We start from the raw sequence: 16,911 nt of genomic DNA on the forward strand, positions 1-16,911 counted from the left end.
CAATTTGATAAATATTTCTATATAATTTTATTATTATAGATATTTAAGAACTGTACTTACAAAATCTGAAATGAAATACTTTGGAGGAATAGTTGCAGTTACAGCTGGTATTCTTTTATTTGCTTTAATTTGTTTAACTTATGCTGGTGTTGTTGCACCTTGGAGTGGAAGATTTTATTCACTCTGGGATACTGGCTATGCAAAAATACACATTCCAATAATAGCATCTGTTTCTGAACATCAACCTACTACATGGTTTAGTTTTTTCTTTGATTTACATATTCTTGTTACAACATTTCCTGTAGGCCTCTGGTACTGCATTAAACGTATTAATGATGAACGCGTTTTCGGTAAGATTCAAAATAATATTATTTTATTATTGTAAAAATTATTAATTATTTATTTTACAGTTATATTATATGCTATAAGCGCTGTTTATTTTGCTGGAGTAATGGTGCGACTTATGCTCACTTTAACTCCAGTTGTTTGTATGCTTGCTGGAGTAGCATTTAGTGATCTTCTTGAATTATTTTTTAAAGAAGAAGATAATGAAAGAAACGATCGAAGTAATAATGGTAGTGAAGAAGAAAGTGAAGAAGAAAGAGAAAGGAGCCCTGGTAGAGCATTATATGATAAAGCTGGTAAACTTCGTAGAATGAAACATGAGAGACCTAGAGGCAATGGTGATGGATTAGGTGTTAATCTTCGAAATGGTGTTGTTATTGGTGCATTTATGTTAATGATGATGTTTACACTGCATTGTACTTGGATTACAAGTAATGCATATTCTAGTCCTTCAATTGTTCTGGCATCATATAGTAATGATGGAGGTAGAGCTATTCTTGATGATTTTAGAGAAGCTTATTATTGGTTAGCACAAAATACACCTATTGATGCTAGAATTATGAGTTGGTGGGATTATGGTTATCAAATTGCTGGAATGGCTAATAGGTATATATTATTAAAAAATAATATATTAAATGTTTTATTTATTTATTTATTTATAAAATAATATATAATAATATGAAATATTTTTTATTTTAATATAGAACTACACTTGTGGACAATAACACTTGGAATAATTCACATATAGCTTTAGTTGGAAAAGCAATGAGCTCAAATGAAAGTGCTGCTTATGAAATTATGACATCATTAGATGTAGATTATGTTTTAGTTATTTTTGGAGGAATGATTGGATATTCTGGAGATGATGTTAATAAATTCCTTTGGATGGTACGAATTGCTGAAGGTGAATATCCACAATACATTCGTGAAAGTGATTATTTTACTGAAAAAGGAGAATTTCGCGTGGATTCAGAAGGATCACCAACTCTCTTGAATTCACTAATGTATAAATTAAGCTATTATCGATTTGGAGAAGTAAAGATTGATTATCGAACGCCATCTGGTTATGATCGTACACGTAATGCCGAAATAGGAAATAAAAATTTTCAGTTAACATATTTAGAAGAAGCCTATACAACTGAGCATTGGCTTGTTAGAATTTACAGGTAATAAATGATAATAATTTAATAAATTATAATAATAATATTATATTATCATAAGATTATGAATTAATTTTATGTATATAAATATTTTTTTTATATAAATTTTAATTAATAATTTTAATTAAAAATTTTAATTAATAATTAATAATTAACATATAATTTTAGGGTGAAAAAACCAAATGAATTTAATAGACCAACCATTCCAATATCTAAACGAATTGTTACACGTAATGCTAATTCATATGTTAGTAAAAAGGTAATTTTATGTTTTATGATAATAAATTAAAACTTTTATTTTTTTACAGTTTTAGTCGTATCGTTTCACATTTTTTAAATTATAACATTATATAATTTTGAAATGTAGTTGAAGTTGTGGGGGGGGGGACATTAATGTTTTAGACACCACGCCGAAAGAAAGGTTATATAAAAGGCCGGCCAACTATTATTAAAGGACAAAAACCTCAACGAAAAACTACGTAACATACATTATTATCTAATTCATAATAATTTTCAAATACAACTTTTGTAATAAAAAAAAAAAATTACCGTCCCTTGGGTCTGCCACAAACTATACCTCAAATTAAGATTTTAATATCATTAAAAATTGAATCAATTAAAATATAGAATAAAATAAATTTTCAACATTGAAAATAATTGGAATAATTTTTTAACGAGAATAATTTTCAAAAAGAGGATTTAATTTTACTTATTGCAATATATATTTGTTAATTTTCCTAAAATTCATCTTTAAATATTATGTATGATGTTTTTACATATTTCTTAAAATATAATTTCTATATGATAACAATATGTAATAAATTTTTATAAACAAATTCACATTTATAAAATAGAAAAATGGTATCTTTTTGCATTTTAAAGATTTTTGTACTTAATTAGTTTCTTAATTTTTTGTTCACTTCATGTATATTATATTCAAATTGCAAATTATGAATATGACCTTTGAATTATTAATTATTAAATGAAAAACATAATAAGGAAGTTAATGTGTAAATTTTTGTTATATATATATATATATATATATATATAATACACACTTAACACTAATATATATAAAGAAATATTCACTAGTCAAAATGAATAAAAACATTTATTAAATATCAGCAGGTGAGATCAGAGGGATTAAATATGTGTTATGTACACAATTTATTATATACTATTCTTATTGAATGTTTACTATAAACAAATTTGTCATTTAAAAGTAATATATTTGATTTTTTTTGTATATTATTGAAAAATATAACAAAGAAAAAAAAAAAATTAAATTTTATGCAATATATTTAAAAATTTTAAATAATTAAATATATTTTAAATAATATATTTTATTCAAATCTAAAATTTATTTTTAATTATCTTGATCTAAATTATTATCTCTTATTTTTATTGTAAAATACATTATTTGTTTATAATATATATATAACTTAATCTGATATTTTTAATAGACATATGTGTTTAAAAGACATGTTTATGACAAAATAATAATTAAAGTAATTTTAAATATATAAAATAGAATTGTGTATATATAATCATTGTATATTTAATTATAAAAAAAGAAACAAGAAAAAAAATACAAATGAAAAAAAGTATATATTAAGAATATTATTTTATATGAAATTCCTATATATATTAAAAAATTTGCAATTATATTATTAAAGTGTTACAAAATATAAATATAATATAAATTATAATATATTAATTTAAAAAATTTTAATTATAAAAAATAATTTAATATATAAACATATGAAACATGTAAAATAATAATATGTATAAAAAATATATAAAACAGTTTATGTAATTTGTATATCTATGTTATTGAAAAAAATATAATATTTGGATCTATTAGATCTTTTTTTGCAATAGAATATTAATAATAAACAATTAAAATTTAATAAATTACTAATAATTTATTTTACCAATTTTTAATTATTAATTTTAACTATTAATTAATAAAAATTAGTTAAATTAAATAATTAAAATTGTTTCAAAAAATATGAAATAAATCAACAAGTAGTATTCTGCAATATATAAATAATTATAAATAGGTTATAATTTTATGTCAAAATCAGCTGATCATATTTTTAAGATTGCGATATTTTAATTTTAATTTTTTTTTAAATTACTTATTACTTAAATATAAAATATATATACAAATATATTGTTATTTAAGTATAAAATACATATATATATATATATATTTAATATTAATTGTTAATAATCAAATGTTTAAATTTTAAAAATGGTTTTATAGAAAATACAAAAAATTTTTTTTAAATCATGATATTTTATTATTACTATTATAATTTTATATTTAATAATATAATAAATAATAAACATAAATAATATTCATATAAGAATTTTATATATATATATATGTGTGTGTGTGTATATTATTATTATTTATATTTATATCATTTAATTATAATATAAATAATATATTTTTTTAAGTCTTAATCTTAATCATATTTGGAAAAATCATATTTTTTTTGATTAATTATTAAAAATAAAAAATTGTTTTGTGTTTAAGATTTCTTTGAGAAAAAATTTTTTCATTTTGAATGTTTATTGCAAAAATTAAAATTTATTTTAAATCGATTTGTAAAACATTTTTTGATATATTACTATAAATATTAATTACAATCTTATATAATTTAAAATAATTTTGTAAAATAATATAAAATAATGCTTCATATATAGAGTAATTTATTGAAATATCAATATCAGAAAACCACACATTTATATATCGAATAATATTTTAAATATAATAAAATATTAAAGAAATTAAACTAAAAAATGCATAACTTAAAAAATGAAATATTATCACACATATATTTTCATTTCTATTATTTTAAAAAAAAATTTCTAAAAAAAGATAAATTAAATACTTATATATGGTAACAGTTAAAAGGTTATGTAAAAATGAATAACGAAAAACAATCTAAATGTTTCTAATAGAAATAATCAAAATTTTGTAAAAATATATTTTTGTAAATTATCATATAAAATTAGTTAACACTTAAAATGGACGCAAAATGTTTGTATACCAAATTCATAATGATAATACAGTGAATTCAAAGATTTTTCGCATCAGAAACTGTTCGTGTGTGCAGTGTCCGCCATTTTGCTTTCTTTACATCTGACATGTCTTTCTAATGTTATTATCGATGAATGCTGGAATTTGTGCGTGAATCTTCAATCCCGTTGAAGTGTATTTTGCATGAAAAAGGTCGGATTGCTTCTGATTGGGCAACAACCTCTCTCATTGTTGGGAATAATTTTCATTGTTCCAACCTCGGTTAAACTAAACGAAACGAGTCCATAAAGAAAACTTCGTGATAGTATTTGTGAATAGTTTACCCTTGTTATAGGATATAAATATGCTGCAAGATTCATTTTATGAATCTTTCTGACTGTATTATTGAAATTCGATTACAGTATTTTGCATAGTGTCATATTACCTATATAAAGTGAACATAACCAAACAGTGTTGATATCCAACATAGTGCACTCATGTCAACACTAGAGATAAAATGTTTATTAATATGGCTTTGTCTTATCAGAAATTATCAGAACTTTTAGAATCCACATTTAATGTTTTGATGTTTCGTGTAATGCAATTATTAAAAAATGTATAGAGTATATTTAATTTGAATTGCTATGCGAGGCAAGGATTATTTTTATCCTGATCTAGCCATGGACTAAGTTCACGCTTATTGCTTGAACCAAGAGAAACTTTGATATCCATCTGACATATTATGTACAGAAATATGCAAATTTAAACTTAGTGATACATAGCTTTAACTCATCTAAACAATTGACTGCTAAAGTATTATTTGCACTTTTGAAACACAGAAATTTTATTGTCATTTAAATATATAAGATTTTTTGTAAGATTCCACTACATAATTTGATACTGAATATAGGTATATAATAGATAATCAATTTTAATGTTTCTATTAAAGTATAATCCATGACAAAACTAAGTTTTGTATATATGCAGATACATGTAAATAACACAGCCAAATGCACATTAATATTATTAGCATAAGTAGTACATATGACTATTTTATAATTTATTATATTTTGTACAAAAATTCATTTTATTAGTTGTATCATCTTGATGCATATATAAACATTAATGTGTCTAAAGCAAATGTAAGAAATACCAATCTGTGATATAATACAATAAAAATAATTTTTTATTTTTTTATTCTCAGTATTATGAATTCAGAAATATTTATGTATGGATTTGGATTTAAGCATATGGCGTGAACTAAGTTTTATCTAGATAAGAGGAAAGATTTGGAGGGTTTGAGAATGCAGGTAGAACAGGATACAAGGAAAACGGTAATCAATGAAGGTCCCTATATCCGAAAATTCAAACATGGACAATAAATTAAAGTTTTCGGATCGCTTAAAGGCTTTGCTGAAAACTGAGGTTCGTCAAGATGTCGATCCCTATATTTTCAGTGAACCAGAGCCATTTAGTACACATACAACAGGAAGAAATGTTACAGTAGTGTCATCTAAAAATTCTAAAGTAATGCAAAATTGTAAAAATAATAAAACTAAAGGAAAATGTATGAAACAAAGAATAAGGATAACATCCGTATCAGATGCGGAATTCAAAGCTGTACAAGATCGTGCTGTAGAATTAGATGCTGACTGTAATGTTGGTGGTGGCAATGGTGATGGTGAACATATAGATTATAAATTTGCAAAAGCAATTCAACAAAAACAACATCATATTGAAAATTTACAAAGACTAAAGAATAGGAGGCAAAGTCGGGACCACATGTTATTGTATTATCCTAGAGCTGGAGATGAAATATCAGATAGTGATTCTAGTGGAGATGAAATGACAATTTATCAACATTATTGGTTTTCTGGAGATAATACTTCAACATTGAATCGTTCAGCTCGTCTTTCTCAATTGCGTTCTCAATTGAGACGAAGATTACTTCAATTACATAAAGGTGGAACAGACTCAGAAATTTTGTTACGTGATAGAGCTAAATGTTTATTGGAAGCTGCTTATAAGGATCCTGCATCTACAGCAAGAGCTTTAAGTGGTTCTCCAAGTACAAGTAAAGTAATAGATGGACCACTTTTAGTTGGTGGACTCTGTGGAGCTGAAGGATGTCAACAGACATCTTTGCCCTGTACACGTCATTGTTCTCGTCATATTATGTTGAATGGAGATCAACTTTTATTTGAACATTGCACTGCCAAATTTAGTGATAATACACAATGTTGTATTCCTGTGTTTGATGTTGCACATGAATTACCTCTTTGTCCAGAACATGCAAGGAAGAGAGATAATTATCATCGTAAAGCACAAGAGTCTAAACCAAAGAAAACTCGTAAAAAACCAACATCTCCCACAATTCCCAGGCCTAAACCAAAATCTAGGCCAAAGAAACGAAAGCGGCCTCCTGTGAACAAACTTGAGACTAATAAAGATCCTACAGTTATACATGAAGAAAGTCAATATTTGAATCAAATAAACTCTAGTGAAAATCAGACAAAAGCTTTGAATAATTTGAATACTGTAGTGCAAGGAAGTTCAAATTCTGCTAACTTAAATCTAGGATTAGGATTAGGTCTTGGAGGAGGACTTAAAGTAGATTTAGGAGATCATGAAGTGTTTCCTTCTCTGGATCCTGCAGAGCATGATTTTGGCAATGTGCTCAATAATTTACCTGCTGATGCTTTTAATGACTTATTCATTGGTAATTACAATTGTCCCTTTCTTCTACAATATTTTTTCATTAATATTTTATATATAATATATACATAATATAAATTATATATTGATTTATATAAATTTATAATTATTTATTAATTTATTAATTTTATACAAAGTGTTAATATATTAATATATTTATAAAATATTTTTAGAGGATTATTAAATAATTAATAATTATATCAATTATTAAATACAATTGATTAAAATTTGCATTAGAGAGAATGAGATCGTTTTATCTTCATTATATTATCGCATTTCATTATATCTCGCTTCAATACAAACTTAAATTATAACTTATAGCTATCAATTATTATTATAACTCATAATTTATAAATGAATTCGAATCAACAGTTTTATATTTTATTGTAGAAATCAACTTTTATATTTGTTTTGAATTCAAGAATTCTTCAAAGCTTACAAATATATTAACTATTTTATATATTAATTTAATATTAATTTAATATGCTTTATAATTTAGAATTATAAATATACACTTATATAAATACAAAATATTCTTATTTTAAATATTATATTAAAATCAAAAGTAGGATTTTCTATTTTATTTTCTATTTTATTTTCTATTTTATTTTCTATTTTAGAGGGTAGAAATGGGGAATATGAACCATCAAGAGAAGAGGAAGAAGAATTAGAACGAGCATTAGAGGCAGTAGATAAGGACGTACGAAATTTGGAAAGAATGGGACAAACACATGGACTTTTAGAGCCAGCCTTATTGGCTCAACTCATGTCAGACATTGCTTCGTAGCCCCGTCTATTTTATTAAGATAATGATTTGAAAATGAGTTCATGTGTGTTCCTTACATATATAAAAAAAAATACTGTTTGTGTCTGTGCTGCTAAACGTAAGATTGTGTTATTAACTTCTGTTGTATAGTTATAAAAATTCAAGAAAGGCAGGGATTGATATACAGAAAGTAAAAAGAAATAAAAATTATCAGTTGTTTAATATAAATTTCGTTGTGTAAAACTACATCATATAGTTATAGATTCATGAAAAAAAAAAGAGATAATATTCTAAAAATTTCATTTTTACTGAAAAGTAATCATGAAAAAATTGCAATTAAATATTGTTCTTTTATACATTTTCAAATTATTTTGAATATCGTTTAAAAGTTCAGTTAGAGTGTTTTAGTTATAACAAAATAGATCATTAAATATTTTTCAAAATATTTATAAAAGATACAATATAAAAAGAGATAAAAGATATAAAAGCCAAAGGACAAAAACATTCTATAAAATAATTCTACATTTGAATCTTTCAGGGTACATCAATTTATTTTTATTTTATTACTTTAGTTATGATATAACTTGAAGACTCAATTTATTTAAATACATTTATTAATATTCATTTTCGCTAATGATTTTTATTTTGTTTTTAAAATAAAATATAACCCGAAAAATATAACCCTGATCTGCAAGTAATATTCATAAATATTTTGTAAAGATATGATCAAATGATTTTATGTAACTTCTCTAAGTTGTATAAATTTTCTAAAATGTTTTAAATAGAATTAAAATCTTTTATTGAAAATCAGTACACTATTATTTTCATTGTATATTTTGATAAGAATGTAATTTAATTTTTGTTTAAATAGAAATTAGAAATATTTTATCAAATTATTTTCTACCAAGAAATTTTGTTTATAAAAAAATAAATAAAATTGCATGAACACATGACTGAACTTAAAAAAAAATTACATATATATATAAATAGTCATTCATTTTTATCACCTACCTGCTGTAATAATATATGCAAATAATTGCAAATAATCTTATTAATATGCATAATGATCACTATCATCATTTTCTTCATTTTGTATTATAATCATGTAGACAAATATTCAATAATAGATAGCTGTAACATATGATTAAAGATTGAACTTAATAAGAAGTGCCGAAATAGTTTCATTTTTGATATTTTTAGTAATTGTAATATGTTTAAATTTCTTTTGCAACCTATGAAAGAAAAAATGACATGCAATATATTATTTTATTATTCAAAATAATAATATAAAAAAATTAAAATTTAAATAATTTTAGTAAGACATAGATTTTGAAAATAAAGCTAGATAAGTAATTATAAAGATGCTGTTAATAATTATAAAGAAAACTAAATCATTTACTGCCATTTAACATTTAAATGATTAAAACTTATCATTATATTATATGTACATGTAACATTTTCAAGTATATATAATATATTTCGAATCATATTATATAATTTTAATACATATCGTATTTAAAATTAAGTAAAAATACTTTGTTGAATCGCTTTGTAAATTATAAATAATTAATTAAATACATTCATAAGTAATATCAGGATTTTAAAAATTTTTATGAAATCTAGCTTTTATTATCAAAATTTCTGTGTTAAATATATTCATTATCAAAAATATTCATTTTTATATCTTATATGTGCGTGTCATTATTTATATATAATAGGTTGCAAGGAAGTGTATCTTGAATAATAAATGTTTTAGCTAAATGTAAATCATCACAAATGGACAATGAACTTGCCACTTGTAAATGGAAAAAATACAATATAATTTACAATTTAACCCATATTGGGATTAAATTAATGTCATATATATATATATATATATATGACATGATATATATATATATATTGTTATTATATATAATAGTAGTAAGTAGGTACAGTAATTATTTATATAAGAACAATGCAAAATTTAATCAGAAAACAAATGCATTGCTTCAGATGTACCTATATATGTATCTCCTTGTAAAATATCAACATTAGTGCGCATTATTAAGCATTATTAATTATAATAAGCATATTTTTTACATTGTCTTATTGTACTCAGTTTATCCACCCTTATCACATATCCTTAAAAAGTTATTTTTTAAACATATGTGTCTATATTTAATAATACTTTAAGATAAAAAAATTAATAGTATTTTTATTTACAAATCTCTTTCAATATATGTTATAAATTATTTTAAAAAATAGTTTTTCATATTATATATTAGTTATTGACATTTGTTTTCCTTTATTTAATTAACAATATCAATATTCTATACTTATATATTTATTATTTTCAATATACTCATATATTCATTATTTTTATAACATTAAAAGCTAATAAATTATTTTTGGAGTAAATTTTCATAAAATCATAAAATCAAATATAGGCACATATTTTCAATTATTTAATTGTTGCTAATTTATATTAATATCAAATAATTACACAAGAAATAAAACAGTCTTGAAATAACAATTAACAATTGATTTGTGTTCTATTTATTTTATTTTATTTTGAAAAACATTCAAGAATAATATTTTTGTTATTATTTCTTATTTATCATATGAAATATTTATTTTAATTATCTTTTGCATATCATGATATGTAATAATTTATAATAATTTTCTTGTAAATAAGTATATATTTGTTACAAATAATAAATTTACAAATTTTATTTAATTATAAAACTAATAAAAATTGAAACTTATATCTATTCATGTGATATTATTGTAAATAATATCAATGATATATACTTATATAGTTTATCATAGCAATGTGAATAGTTTTATATTCGATAATTGATAGAATATGTCATTTATTTTTATTATTTGCCATATATAAACATATTATATTATAATATTAAAATTTTTAATTTAATATTAATTTGATAAAATAATATTTTTTTAATTTAAGCTTGCATAAATATTCTTTCTTAAAGAATATATCTTAATAATTGATATTTAAAAAAAAATTTCAAATTTTTCTAAAAAATTTTAATACAATTAAAAATATAAATTATATTATATTTGAATTAAAAACATATCATAAAAAGATTTTGTTAGTAAAAATTTTTTTTTAAGATTTAACTCTAATAAAATAAAAACATGAAAAAGACATTGATATTGATTTAAATATTTATACTTATAATTTTTAATTTGTTTTTAAGTAATCATTCTAATATTGTTGATACTGAATATGTATCATATTCAGTATGTTTCTGACGTTTTAATTCTCTCATCAACCAATTCTTCCTTGCTCTTTCTCGAGCAATTTTATAGCCTTTTGGTGATATATCTATAGTTTTCATTGAAAAATCTCGTGTCAGATCAGGTTTAGTTTGAAATAATGGAAGCCTTCGAATTTTTATCGGTATTTCCTATAATATTAAAAATATAATTTAATTTTTAATAAAAATATATATTCATAAACATCACAGTAAGAACTTACTATATCTTTAACACTTTTTTCATATTTTTTTTTTTCAGATAATTGAATTTTGTCTTGTTCTTCATCTTTTTCTTCTAAGGGCATTAAAGTAATATCATAATTTGCTCTGTTTTCTCCTAAAATTCCTACTTTTATTCCTAATTCATGTAATTTATCTTCTTCAATAATAAGAGCATATTTTAAATAAAGAATACGTTCATCATCATAATTTTCTTCTATTCCTGTAAATTATATTGTATTATTTCTCTTTCCTTTTTTTTTTTAAGAAAGAAATATATAGAAAAAGATAATACCCAAAGATAGAAGACGATAATCATAATCTGAATATATTAATTCTTGTATTAAAGGAGAATTTCTTAGTAATTTTCTTTTTTCTTGTATTTTATGACCTTGCAATATTATGATATCATCATATAACATATCCTGAATAGTATGGCTTATACTACGTCTTTCTGCTATATTATATGTTTCGGTTCTAAATAATCTATGCAATTCTATTTCTAAAATAAATATTCTAATCTTTATCTTATTATTATTTTATTCTTTATAAATATTTTAAAATATTATTTTATTATAGTCTTTATTTACCAATTAAACTAAAATATTTGCGTTCTAAAGCTATCCATACAATACGATGTGTCATACAAATTAATACTTCAAATATTCGTAAATCTTTCTCTCCTTGTGATTGTGTCAAAGATGTTCCTTTTTTTCCACCTGTCATATGATGATATTGAATAACATCTTGACATCCTATTATTAAATCAGCATATTCTCTACCTAAGACACAACGAAGATTTTGCATTTCTTCTGCATATCTAAATCTATAACCCTGAGCCAAAGGATTTGGTGCTTTTTTTATAGTAGCTGCACGTTCCTTCATTAATTCTTCCCATATTATCACATAATATTGAAAATAAAGTATTGCAGCTCTCAAAAAACGATCAACAATTGGTAAATGGAAAAAATTTATAAACTGAGGACTTATGGGACTGATCAATAAAAACATTACAAGATCTTTTATATCTTGTAAAATAATGACGTCTGGTTCACTTGGAGATACTTTTCTTAAATAATATCTTCTAAATCGTAACTGAAATATATATTTAAAAAATATAAAAATTAAAAATATAAATGAATTATTTATTTTCTGATATTTACTTTTTCACGTTGACTTAAAGTTTCTTGAAAATTTAAAATTAAGTATGCATGTGGACAATACACCTTTGATTGGTAAACAGGATCAGATTTTTGTTTAATTTTTTTAACGTGTTCATCTTCGGTCTTTTGTGTACTTGTATATTTAAATACAAAAAGAAATTATAATTGTAATAAATATTTGTCATATTTCGTTGATGAATAGATTATAACTTGTACAAATGTAATTTATATAAATATATTTTTTAATTGTTAGAAAATTTATTACCTTATTAAAATTAATCCATCAGAAATTTCGTCCCATGCAAAGTATCTATCTTCCATTTTTAAATATTAGAATAATAACATTTTATTCGTAATAATTGAATTAGTAAAAAGATAGGTTAATTAATTAATTAAAAAGCAAATCACTATTCAGTGTTGCATAAGTTAATTATTAATTGCATATATATATATATATATATATATATATATATGTATTTCTTCTTTTATAAATATAAGTATAGTTTTAAAAAAAGATTAATATTATGAATGATGTTATATATGAATGTAATATATAAAATATTTAGAAAAAGATAAAGAAGATAATAATTATTCAAAATTATTTTCTTTAGACTTTATATTTATTTTTATATTCATAAAAATTGATATATATAAGAATTCATATATCTGTGAAAATAGTTATGAAATTATATATTGTTAATTACAATTTATTTTTTCATTATATTATTAGAATATAGATATAAAAATATTTTATATGTATTTCAATATTATTAAATTTATAAAATAATATTAAAATTTTTTTAGGTTTTCAAAAAAATAAAATTTTATTGATTATGATATTTTTATAATAATACAATTATTTATTATTCATTTATTTACATCATTAGTTTCAAAATTAGCTAAATGATGTTTTGGAAGAGAATTTAATATTGGTTGATCTTCTGGGAAAATTGCTATGTTTTTTAATTGATAAAATGGTATATCATACTTAATTTGCTTTTTTGGATCTGAAGTAAAATGATGTATTTTACATCTAACTTTAACTTCTTCATGATTATTGATTTTAACAAGAATATAAAATTCCTTATTTTCAATAGATAGATTTGGTCCAGATATAGTCTTATCTGGAAGAATTATAGCATCTTCAGGTACAATATATCCTAATTTTCGAAACGATACTCTCACATGCCATTTTTCTATAATCCATGGAATATCCATGGACATTGATAATGATAAATAACACACAGACAATATATTCATTGTTCTTTCAACAAATTGAGAACTATACATAGATAATTTCTTCTTTTCATCTTGATCTTTAATTAAATATTTTTCTAGATTTTCAGGTGTTGCATATACAGCTAATTTGGGTAGTATCAAAGTTTCATAAGCCTTTTGAGAAGACACTGAGACTTTCTCACCTTTTTCACCAATCTTTTTTACATTTTCTAGCAAGACAATATCAATTTTTTTTTGTGGTTTAACATTTGTATCTTCTACGAGCTCATAAATGAAATGTTTATGTTTTAGCTTTGCACGTGTCTCATATTTTTTATAAAGAGGCACTGGATATTTTCTTTTTAAAATAAATGTATTCTAAAATAATAAATAATAATTATTTATTTCAATATTTAATTTTATATTTGGTAAATTAACACTAAATATTACCCGACTTTGTTGCATTAATATATTATTCTGATGCGAAAAAAGTGTTGATCGTGATTTTAAATAATTTTTATACAATTGTGTATACTTTAACATATTTATTTCTTTGTTGAATACAATTATACAATTAAAAAGCATATTGTATAGGAATCAATATTAAACTATAGTGAAGTTGTTTCAGGTTAGGTTAGAAATACTATTATACTTTTTATGTATACATTACTTAAATTGTACTCGATGTGCACAATTTGAAATTATTAAATTAAAGATTATTTTGATATTATTGAAATATATAATATGTTTTTATACGTATATTAAAAAAAAATAACAAAAAATTAAATACTTTAATAACTTATCTATTTTTTATAAATAAAATTTATTTTTTAAAATTATATAATCTATATAATTTATATAATAATATAACCTGATCAAATTATATTTGAAAAGAATAAATAACTTCTAACAATGGAAACATTGAATTCACCGTCAGATAAAGTTTTATATCAAGCTATTATGGAAATTAAAGAGCCAGTAATATTTCAACGACTCTTACAAAATGCAAAAGATGATTATTGTTGGAAATTATTTGAATGGAATTTATCGGAACTTGCTGAAAAATTCGGAGATATTAAATTACCATTTCGAATTGGCTATAATGCTAGATCTACGGTAAATTGCTATTGCTATTTTATTTATCTTATTTATACTTTTTTTTATATTTTTATATTATTTTATATTTATATTTATTATTATAATATTAATTTAATTTAAAAATTTCATATGTTTCAGAATCCACAATGGGAAGTAAATTGTCCAACAGTTTTAATGACATTATTAGAATTTATTCAAAATATGAATCTCCATGAAAATCATAAAAAGTGGTATTATTTTGATTATAAATATATGCAAGAATGGTTCAAAAATAAGCCAGAAATATTAAATTCAGTAAATTGGAAAAGATTTGATATTGATAAAACTGGTGATGATTCTACTATTTGGATTGGCAGCAAAGGAGCTCATACAAATTGTCATCAGGATTCTTATGGTTGTAATTTAGTAGCTCAAATACATGGAAGGTTAATTTTATAAATAAAAAGAAAAATAAAATCAAAAAATAAATAATACAAAAATAAGATTGTTTAATGATATATTTCTTTTTTTTAGAAAACAATGGTTATTGTTTCCTCCAAATTCAACTAACTTTCTTCGACCAACAAGGATTCCTTATGAAGAATCTACAATATATAGTAAATATAACTTTTTCTGTCCTACTAAGGAAGATGAGACTAATATATTAAAAATAAAAGATTCAGCAAAACTAGTAACTTTAGAACCAGGAGATATATTATTTGTGCCTCCTGGTTGGTGGCATTATGTTGAATCATTGGACTTTAGTATTAGTGTCAATATGTGGCTACCAGTATTAACAGATAATATATCAAGAGTTAAAGAAGCTATTGTTAAATTAATAGTAGCTAAAATTGGAAAAGACATCTATAATATACCTGAAATTAATGAAATAGATAGTATAAATTTGGTAATGTATAATAAATATTTATTAATAGTAATGTTAAATTATATTGATGTTATATAAATATTAAAGATTAAAATTAATTTATTTTAACAGCTCAATATTGCTATTGAAGAATGCAAAAATATAGAAAACATAGAATCACCCGATAAAAAAATAAAACATAGTACATGGACTGCCAAAGATTTAGCAATAGAGTATCCAGTTTATGTAAAATTACCTTATGAGCTTAAAATAACAGAATTAGAAGAATTTTTGAAAATGAAAAGGGAAAGATTTTCTGAAGAATATTTTGAAATATTAAAAGAGGATTCTTCCAAAACTCATATTAATCTACAGAATATTTACTCTTCTGCTCAATATTTATCTGAAAATATTATCAATGCATTTTGTCATCCTGATGTAGTTAATAAAGTTACAGAATTATTTCTATCCTAATATTTATATAGTATATTGTGTAATTTTCAATTTGTTTACATAAATTATTATCAATTTTTTTCATTATTTAATATTATTATTAATATTGAATTCATTTATTTTAAATAATTAAAACTTAATTTTATATTCATTTGATATTCATTTGATGTTACATTCAATTTTATTATTTTATATAGAGGTTAAGATTGACTAGTTGCATAATTATATTTATATATTCTGGAACTAACATAGATAATGCGTGTATAAAATTGTGATTAGTGATATTTCTGTAATTAATAATGGGTCTGTTAACAGTACTTAAAAAATTAAAACAAAAGGAAAAAGAAATGCGTATTTTAATGTTGTACGTATCTTTTTTTTTATATATCTTTCAATATTTATAGGTTAAGAATATGTTATTGTATTAAGTTAGTATATTTTTTTCACAAAATTGCATATATATTGCATTTATGCATGTATATTTATATTATTTATTTTTAATGATTTTTTTATTTTTATATATTTTATTTTTATATATCTTATAAAAATATTTTCTAAATGATAATAATTAAAAATATCTTATAACTATAATATAATTATATTTAATATAATATATATATTATAATTATATAT

At 21.8% G+C, this 16,911-nt stretch overlaps 7 protein-coding genes across 7 annotated transcripts in view; 5 read left to right on the top strand and 2 right to left on the bottom strand.

Moving 5' to 3' along the window:
- The window catches only part of LOC102672493 (dolichyl-diphosphooligosaccharide--protein glycosyltransferase subunit STT3B), a 3,738-nt gene extending 1,584 nt beyond the window's left edge, over positions 1 to 2,154 (top strand). Inside the window, 5 exon segments of the mRNA XM_006616480.2 lie at positions 4 to 350; positions 411 to 951; positions 1,050 to 1,511; positions 1,674 to 1,764; positions 1,908 to 2,154. Coding sequence (XP_006616543.1) covers positions 4 to 350; positions 411 to 951; positions 1,050 to 1,511; positions 1,674 to 1,764; positions 1,908 to 1,988 — 1,522 coding nt within the window. The 3' untranslated portion in view covers positions 1,989 to 2,154.
- A 2,282-nt stretch (positions 2,155 to 4,436) lies between these two features.
- LOC102672347 (INO80 complex subunit D) lies at positions 4,437 to 8,296 on the top strand. The gene is made up of 2 exons (XM_006616479.2): positions 4,437 to 7,255; positions 7,872 to 8,296. Exons 1-2 carry the CDS (start codon positions 5,878 to 5,880, stop codon positions 8,036 to 8,038), a joined length of 1,545 nt encoding a protein of 514 aa, XP_006616542.1. The 5' UTR covers positions 4,437 to 5,877; the 3' UTR covers positions 8,039 to 8,296.
- A 2,844-nt stretch (positions 8,297 to 11,140) lies between these two features.
- LOC102672208 lies at positions 11,141 to 13,325 on the bottom strand. The gene is made up of 6 exons (XM_006616478.2): positions 12,931 to 13,325; positions 12,666 to 12,798; positions 12,093 to 12,597; positions 11,798 to 12,004; positions 11,505 to 11,725; positions 11,141 to 11,433 (listed from the first exon to the last, which is right to left on the bottom strand). The coding sequence occupies exons 1-6, from the start codon at positions 12,984 to 12,986 to the stop codon at positions 11,227 to 11,229; spliced, it is 1,329 nt and encodes a 442-aa protein (XP_006616541.1). The 5' UTR covers positions 12,987 to 13,325; the 3' UTR covers positions 11,141 to 11,226.
- A 31-nt stretch (positions 13,326 to 13,356) lies between these two features.
- LOC102672066 (39S ribosomal protein L9, mitochondrial) lies at positions 13,357 to 14,546 on the bottom strand. The gene is made up of 2 exons (XM_006616477.2): positions 14,334 to 14,546; positions 13,357 to 14,261 (listed from the first exon to the last, which is right to left on the bottom strand). Exons 1-2 carry the CDS (start codon positions 14,466 to 14,468, stop codon positions 13,533 to 13,535), a joined length of 864 nt encoding a protein of 287 aa, XP_006616540.1. The 5' UTR covers positions 14,469 to 14,546; the 3' UTR covers positions 13,357 to 13,532.
- Positions 14,547 to 14,644: 98 nt separating this feature from the next.
- LOC102671947 (HSPB1-associated protein 1-like) lies at positions 14,645 to 15,419 on the top strand. The gene is made up of 2 exons (XM_031510830.1): positions 14,645 to 14,999; positions 15,120 to 15,419. Exons 1-2 carry the CDS (start codon positions 14,796 to 14,798, stop codon positions 15,417 to 15,419), a joined length of 504 nt encoding a protein of 167 aa, XP_031366690.1. The 5' UTR covers positions 14,645 to 14,795.
- An 81-nt stretch (positions 15,420 to 15,500) lies between these two features.
- LOC116185733 lies at positions 15,501 to 16,299 on the top strand. Its single transcript, XM_031510831.1, has 3 exons — positions 15,501 to 15,509; positions 15,607 to 15,867; positions 15,958 to 16,299. Exons 1-3 carry the CDS (start codon positions 15,501 to 15,503, stop codon positions 16,297 to 16,299), a joined length of 612 nt encoding a protein of 203 aa, XP_031366691.1.
- The window catches only part of LOC102671810 (ADP-ribosylation factor-like protein 2), a 1,570-nt gene continuing 714 nt past the window's right edge, over positions 16,056 to 16,911 (top strand). Inside the window, exon 1 of the mRNA XM_006616475.2 lies at positions 16,056 to 16,642. Within this exon, the coding sequence (XP_006616538.1) occupies positions 16,578 to 16,642 (65 nt within the window). The 5' untranslated portion in view covers positions 16,056 to 16,577. The remainder of the gene's footprint in view (positions 16,643 to 16,911) is intronic.

This window comes from Apis dorsata, unplaced genomic scaffold (genome assembly GCF_000469605.1).
Source record: "Apis dorsata unplaced genomic scaffold, Apis dorsata 1.3 scaffold_265, whole genome shotgun sequence".
Lineage (NCBI taxonomy): Eukaryota > Metazoa > Arthropoda > Insecta > Hymenoptera > Apidae > Apis > Apis dorsata.

What these genes read in the sequence shown, in the direction of transcription:
- LOC102671947 (XM_031510830.1), top strand. Translation starts at nt 14,796, where the DNA reads ATGGAAACATTGAATTCACCGTCAGATAAAGTTTTATATCAAGCTATT. An exon ending in GCTATAATGCTAGATCTACG is followed by an intron (nt 15,000 to 15,119) that starts GTAAATTGCTAT and finishes CATATGTTTCAG; the next exon opens with AATCCACAATGGGAAGTAAA.
- LOC102672066 (XM_006616477.2), bottom strand. Translation starts at nt 14,468, where the DNA reads ATGCTTTTTAATTGTATAATTGTATTCAACAAAGAAATAAATATGTTA. An exon ending in TATTAATGCAACAAAGTCGG is followed by an intron (nt 14,262 to 14,333) that starts GTAATATTTAGT and finishes TTATTATTTTAG; the next exon opens with AATACATTTATTTTAAAAAG.
- LOC102672208 (XM_006616478.2), bottom strand. Translation starts at nt 12,986, where the DNA reads ATGGAAGATAGATACTTTGCATGGGACGAAATTTCTGATGGATTAATT. An exon ending in CTTTAAGTCAACGTGAAAAA is followed by an intron (nt 12,598 to 12,665) that starts GTAAATATCAGA and finishes TATATATTTCAG; the next exon opens with TTACGATTTAGAAGATATTA. An exon ending in AAAAAAGTGTTAAAGATATA is followed by an intron (nt 11,434 to 11,504) that starts GTAAGTTCTTAC and finishes TTAATATTATAG; the next exon opens with GAAATACCGATAAAAATTCG.
- LOC102672347 (XM_006616479.2), top strand. Translation starts at nt 5,878, where the DNA reads ATGAAGGTCCCTATATCCGAAAATTCAAACATGGACAATAAATTAAAG. An exon ending in TTTTAATGACTTATTCATTG is followed by an intron (nt 7,256 to 7,871) that starts GTAATTACAATT and finishes TTTCTATTTTAG; the next exon opens with AGGGTAGAAATGGGGAATAT.
- LOC116185733 (XM_031510831.1), top strand. An exon ending in AAATAGATAGTATAAATTTG is followed by an intron (nt 15,868 to 15,957) that starts GTAATGTATAAT and finishes TTATTTTAACAG; the next exon opens with CTCAATATTGCTATTGAAGA.